The following is a 7,040-nucleotide window of genomic DNA, read 5'->3' as shown; positions in this document are numbered from 1 at the left end:
ATTTTCCAGGCGTTGCCGCGTAGCTGCGCACCCGGTGTGTGTTGGGCTTCAGCTGTCCAGCAGTCCTTCAAATATTATTAAATTACATTTCAGAATGGTAGACCTGAGGCCTACCATACCATTGTGTGGCACATCTATGCACGGAATGTCTATGTTCACAGGCTTCTGTGTGCGGCCTAGAGGAGCAACTGAGCATGTGCAACACCACTTCTTACACCATGGTGTTTCCATCATCAGTGGTGGAAAGTAACTAGGTAGGCCTACATGTACTCAAGTAGGCTACTGTACTTAAATAATATTTTTAGGTATTTGTAGTTTAAAGTAAAGGTATTGTAAATACTCAAGTAGAGTCAAATATTGACTCTAAACTCGATACTTTTACTCGATCCACTACAATTATTTGAAAACGTTGTACTATGTTACTTTGTAGATTTCAATTATTACAAAACATAGTAACCACTTCAATAGGCAGGCTACTATATAGGCCTAGATTTTGGCCATTTGAAAATAGCTGATCAACAAGCTCACAATGCGTCGCAATACAACGCATTGTGAGCTTGTAGATCTGCTATTTTCAAAAGATCTTTCTACATTTTAAAACCTTAAATGGGACATTTTGCATAATGAGTACTTTTACTCTCAGTACTTTAGTATTTTTTTATGCCAATCCTTTTGCACTTTTACTAAAGTACATTTTGAATTCTGGACTTTTACTTGTGAGTAGTTCTAAATTGCAGTATTGATACTTTTAAGTACAAATTGCAGGTACTTTTCAGCCACTGCAAATTATGTTGTTGACAACAAACAATAGTGTCTCACTGTTCTCAAAGGAAGACGGAATGGAAGATAGGCTATATATTTAATAAAAAATAAGAGAAACTGTCAGAAACATGATCAAATTAATAATACAATTCTGCTTAAATACTAAAATAGACTAGACTAAATAGACATTTATTATTGATCAACAATGAATGAATTAATATGTCAAGCAGAGATGGATATTGTGCATATTGTTCTTATTGCGTATTGTCTTCTTTCTTGGTCCCGCCTTATCGCTGCTTGCAGCTATATATTTTTTTGCTTTTCTTTATTTATCTTAATTTTCTAGTAGGCCTATGGTAACTGCATTTTGTCCTGGCTGTCATTTGTAATTGTAGTGGTGATATTGTGTAAATAAATAAATAAATGTTTGTTGATACACTCCAGTCCAGTTGGTGGCGGTTTACATCTGTGAAGTCGGAGAACACTCCTCCAACAACAAAGAAGACACAGAATTCGACGGGTCGCCAGTTTCCGTGTGACTTTAGAGGAAGTGTTTGTTTGCACGCTGTGTTGTGGTTCCAAAAACAGACTCTTTACTGTAATACTGAGCCATCATCAGACGAGACAACAGACATGGAGGAGGTAGAGACGTTAAGAGTGCTCGTCAATGAGCGTCTGTGCGCGGCAGCAGAGGAGATCTTAGCGCTGTTCGGTAGAACCATAGCCCAGTACCAGCAAGAGATCCACGAGCTGCGACACAAACACACTGAGATGCCAATAAGTCCTTTATCAGGTCAGTAAACGATGGCACAAGTTAACACGAATGCTACACAATGTAGGGGACTGGTCTGTAAACTCAACAGCGACGCGTTGTTTTAGCTTTTAGATGATTTACAGCACCGCGTCCTTAGTCGTACTACGGGGGATTTATGAATTGCATGAGCTTCAGTCCTCCGTTAATTGTTTACATTGAACCTGCGATATCAATCTTTGCCGCTAGAGGTCGCACGCACTTTAAAAGGCACAGTTGAATGAATGGATACACAGTTCAAGGAAAGTAAAGTAGCCTACAGGAGAGGTCAATACAAAATCTGCTAAATGATAAAACAAGAAAAAGCATTAATACTTGTTTACATCAGGGTCATCCATTTTCATTCTGTTCTATATGCATGAAAAAAGAGGAAATCATATACACGGTTAGAATAAAAGGAGAATAACATAACTAAGTATACATTGCACACTTGAAAATGACTGGTTGTGGGTGGATCCAATGTAGTTTTTTATTGAGCTCTTGTTTATAAAATAAAAACCACAATATTAATCAGTGTTAATTAATCCACACCCACAACACCAGAGGCAACAAACCATGTGCGACCCAGATTCGGCACAAACAAGGGACTAAATTATTTTCGCTCCTATGCCACCAAAATGTGGAATGCCCTACCTACAGTCATTAAGACATGCAAATCCCTTGACTCCTTCAAAACCGCTCTCTAAGGGCACCTACGGACGGCTGCAATTTGAAACTGGCCCCCGTAAAATCACTGTTTCTGTTTGTTTTCCCTTTTTACCTCCTCTATGATGAATTCCTGTTCTGTTCTTTGCCTATATAGAAGTGTATATTTGTACGTCTCTAAATGTTTTGATGAATTGAACATGGTGGACCCTCTTGTAAACAAGTGTAATGCTTCATTGGGTTGTCCACTCACACTTGTATTGAGTTGTGCTTGAAATGTAGTGTAATTCTGCAAACTGTTATTAATATTAATATTTCAATCAATCAATCAAAGAGTCAAGGAAAGTGCAAATAAATAACAAACAAACCTCTGCTCTGACCCAATTCTTCCACAACGGCCTGTTATAGCGCCACCATGAGGCCGACTTTTGCAAAAAACATTTCTGTAGATTACACCTACACATTTTATCCGCACATCAGTATACAAAATCTCTATAGTCATGTGATCAACACGGATCTGTCCGCTTCCCCATATTCCATCCCCATTGGTTAACATTGCCTTCCAAAGTTTGCAGGATTGGTCTGTTTGGAACAAAATGTCTCAAATCTTAACACAGCGTGCGATGTAATTATGCACACACATTCCAAGTAGGCAGAGAAAGAAATGTCACATAAACATTTTCAAATTAGCCTCATGGTGGTGCTATAACAGGCTAATTCCTGTTTTTACCTAAAAACAGGAATTACTTTGCACTCCCTAGAGGCCAAAGAAAAACCTTCAACCTACATTTTTCGCATCTGCCTGTTATAGCGCCACCATTATATTACTCGCACAGATTTTATCCATATATCACGCAAATTGGTATACACTATCTCTATTCGCCTTTTTTTTTACAGCCCATAGTGCATTGCGTTTGTGTGTGCATAAGTTCCTCTTTTTCTCGCTGTGTTGCCAGTTTTGCAAGAGAAACAAGTGGCCAGGTATATGAAAACAAGCACAAATTAATAGCTGATCTACAAGCTCACAGCGACACATTGTGAGGTTGTTCATCCGTTATTTAAAAACACATTGAGAATACATCAAAATATTTTAAATATTTTTTAAACATAAAGGCACAAAATGTTCTGATGGATGTCTGTGGACAATTACATAGCCTATTAATCTGGGGTTCCTTGATGTGAAGAAATGTGGAAGCAAGCCCAAATAAGCAACTACTATGCACTTTAGAATAAAGCCCAAAAAAACATCAACCAGCAACTACCAATAATGTATTTACAAGTGACTTTATAGAAAAAACAAGTCAAAGGTTGCTTATAATAAGCAGACATGGCAACACGGCCTGAAGGAAGCAAAGCACACTCACAAGGAGCCCCAGGGAAAACATGGATAGACACGTGTTCTAATATTCCTACACATTTTGTCCAAACATCACAAATGCTGTTATCCTGGCGGAGACCTGTTCCAGTGTTCCCCGAGGGGCACCCTCCCCCCACCCTGACAAGCAATGTAGGAGTTACATTTAGTTTGACACGTGACAGTACTGATATACATGTTGTTCTTGTCCAATTAGCTGCCTGGATAAACAAACTATGTGATGATGAGGATGATGATGATCCCCATCAGCCTCAGTGTGATGAAGATCAGCCACAGATAACGGATCACAGAGAGATCAAGCTAGAATGTGATGCAGATGTACAGGTGTGTGTTGGCATGAAGTGATTTAGAAGGCATTTGTATAATCGACTTCAATTAGCCCTTCACTAAGTCCCTCCCCAACCCATCCTTGTCCAGTAGGCACGTTAGCAGCGAAGAAAGCTTGACCAGCATAGCAACCGTTGCTAAACTATTTGGATTGGCATTGGACAATCGCTTTTTGTGGTGGGATTTAGTGAAGGGCTAATTATCATGATATTATGATTGTTGGTACTTTCATACTTACATTCACAGTCACTTGTTTGTCCTGTGCATTTTTATATTACAAAGCCTTAGCCTTCGATTAGGACTGTCATAGATGTATTTAATCGAGTGACTTGCTTTCATTTTCTAATTGTATTATAGTCTTTGTCTCTACCCCCATAATACTCACTGGACATCTGTGCGCAAAGCCTGTACTTCTCTGACCCTGTAGCCACGGATCTTGACTCGACATACAGAACCCTGTGTGCACTGTTACTGTATTAGACTGTATTTTTAAATATGTGTTTTCATTCATATATATATTGGAGCACGCACAGGGACGGGGTACGTTCTGTGCTATGAGCTTGTAGATCTGCTATTTTTGACAATGCAAATGAATGTATATATTTAATGTGAACATTTGTTTTACTAAAGTCTTTGCTTCTGGGGGTCCCTGGCAGTGTTAGGCTGTAACAAGTTACTTGTAACGACGAGTAGTGTAAGCCATGATATTACTCTGGCAAAACAGTAATATTATACCATATTACTTTGTAAAAATAAAAAAAGTACATATTACTCAGGATTTGTTGGGTACCGTTTGAAAACATTTCATTTAATCAGACCAGTGTGTGTCCCAGTGGAAAACCTCGTATGAATGTGATCTCAGGTCAGAATGGGTTAAAAGGTCAACTGCTGCTTTATTTTATAGCCTTTTTGGCAGATTGGTGACACTCTTATTATTCAAAACAATTGGATTCAGTTTTAAAAGAAGCTTACTAAACAGATTGTGTTGCTGTAGGATCCCTTTTTTGTAATATAATATATTACTCTTGATTCCAAGTAATAAGTAATATAATATTACTTTTAATGATGTTTGATGCCAAAACAAAAAAATCTTCATTAACTATAATTAAGTGTCAAACAAAACTGTCATGATCGTTCCCAACCCCAGATGTGTGGAACATCTCAACCATCCTCAGACATCCGTCTGGTATCTCCACAACCTTCTGAAGACACAGAGGACAGCGAGGATTACTCCCGAAACGCGGACGACAACCCACCCTGCGGACCGAGGAAAAGAAGAAAGGCGAAAACACAAGCCGCGCCTGTCGGTGTGGCGTCAGAGAGCCCTGCGCGCTCGGGGCAGGAAGAACAAGCGGAGACGTTGGGTCTCGTTTCGCCTTCGACTCGTTGCAGAGTTTGCGGAGAGTCGTTCCTGAAGAAACGCACATTTATGAGACATGTTCAGGTAGGGATGGCACGATCTAAATGAGACAAAATACAATCGCCCCAATTGTATACGTTATATTGTATCAACATACAAAATTACATTTTATGAATTAAAAAAAGTAACATAGTACCGCTTTAAGAGATAATCATAGTCATAGTATTAATACTGTGGGAAAGAAATCAATTCAGATATTCAGTATCTACGTATTTGAAGAATGCAGTATATGTTTTCACAACTCAGGTTCATTCTAGTGAGTGTGGTGTGTGTGGGAAACATCTGGACCTCACAGAGAGCTTAGATGTTCACCTCCAGGCACACAGGACGTGTGACTTCTGTGGAAAACACTTTGAGGACATCATGGACCTGGAGAGGCACGTCAGGACACACACAGGTCAGTGTTGCCATGTCTGCTTATCAGGCCCGGATCTAGCCCAAATTGCAGCCTAGCCAAGTTTTCTCATATGTGCCCCTTTTGACCCTCAAAACATCGAGCCAGATGTCCCTGAGTAGGTAGAGAAAAGCTAAATTTCTCCGGAAAATCTAAAAAAAAAATCACTTTTTATAATTCAAATCAATTATCGATTATTTTTGTATTCAAATCAATTAGTTTGATTAACTTTCACACCCTCTACACACAGGTCAGAAGGCGCTGGACTGCTCAGTGTGCGGCAAAGGCTTCTCGAACCGCGAGGCGCTGGTGAAGCACATGGGCGCGCACTGCGGCGACGGGCGCACCTTCCGCTGCAACGTCTGCAATCAGACGTTCACACTCGGTGGGAACCTGAAGCAGCACATGAAGATCCACACTGGAGAGAGGCCTCACGGCTGCACCTTCTGCGGGAAGACCTTCCGGCTGCGCGCCACGCTGGCCCGCCATGTCAAGAGCCACACCGGAGAGAAGCCCCACAGTTGCGCTTACTGCGGTAAAGGCTTCATAGAGAAGGGGAACCTGAAGGTCCACATGCGCACGCACACCGGAGAGACGCCCTACAAGTGCTGCATGTGTGGCAAGAGGTTCAGACAGCTGTCGTGTTTCTATAAACACTCGTGTCACCAAGCAGCACAGCACGGGGACAGAGTTCTACCTTATTACACCAAGGATGACCAGTGACAGTGGAGGGGGCACGGTGGCACAGTTGGTAGTGCTGTCGCCTCACAGCTAGAAGGTCCTGGGTTCGATTCCCGCTGGGGACGCTGTGGGCACTGGCAGCGTGTTCCCTCCTCCGCGTCATCAGTGCCCATACCCGAGGCGGGGGTTGGCGAAAGGGCCTTTCTGTGTGGAGTTTGCATGTTCTCCCCGTGTCCCCTAGGGTAGATACCCTCACAAAAACATGCAGTAATCCTGGTCTCTACCTCCCCCTGGCCAGCCGGGGCGCCTGATGGAGGGGAAAGGAACTGGTCGGAATAACGTGTCCCTTCCACGCGCTACGTCCGGCCGGGGAAATTCCCCTCTGTCAGGTGAAAAGAAGCAGCTTGGACTCCTCATGCATAGAAGGAGGCATGAGGTCAGTCCGCCCCCCCCCCAGGTTGGCAGAGGAAGTGTAGCGCCCAGGATTACATTAGATAATTGGCACTGGGTGAAAAGAAAACTGGGTTACAAAATCGTGGGATAAAAAAAAAAAGAAGGATGACCAGTGACAATGCTGTGTCAATGCTAGTTTCATGCATGGTTTCTGAAGAGCTTTATGTAAGTT

At 41.8% G+C, this 7,040-nt stretch overlaps 1 protein-coding gene across 1 annotated transcript; it reads left to right on the top strand.

Moving 5' to 3' along the window:
* Window positions 1-1,319: 1,319 nt before the first annotated feature.
* On the top strand, window positions 1,320-6,457 carry LOC310874466 (uncharacterized protein; the record flags this gene model as incomplete). Its single annotated transcript, XM_083787277.1, has 5 exons — window positions 1,320-1,555; window positions 3,790-3,917; window positions 5,068-5,364; window positions 5,587-5,737; window positions 5,985-6,457. The coding sequence occupies exons 1-5, from the start codon at window positions 1,396-1,398 to the stop codon at window positions 6,455-6,457; spliced, it is 1,209 nt and encodes a 402-aa protein (XP_083643403.1). The 5' UTR covers window positions 1,320-1,395.
* Window positions 6,458-7,040: the final 583 nt, after the last annotated feature.

Source organism: Protomyctophum parallelum (assembly GCF_964188405.1).
Source record: "Protomyctophum parallelum genome assembly, chromosome: 1".
NCBI lineage: Eukaryota > Metazoa > Chordata > Actinopteri > Myctophiformes > Myctophidae > Protomyctophum > Protomyctophum parallelum.
The sequence above is the reverse complement of the archived record's forward strand: the minus strand, read 5'-3'. Positions and strand labels throughout refer to the sequence as shown.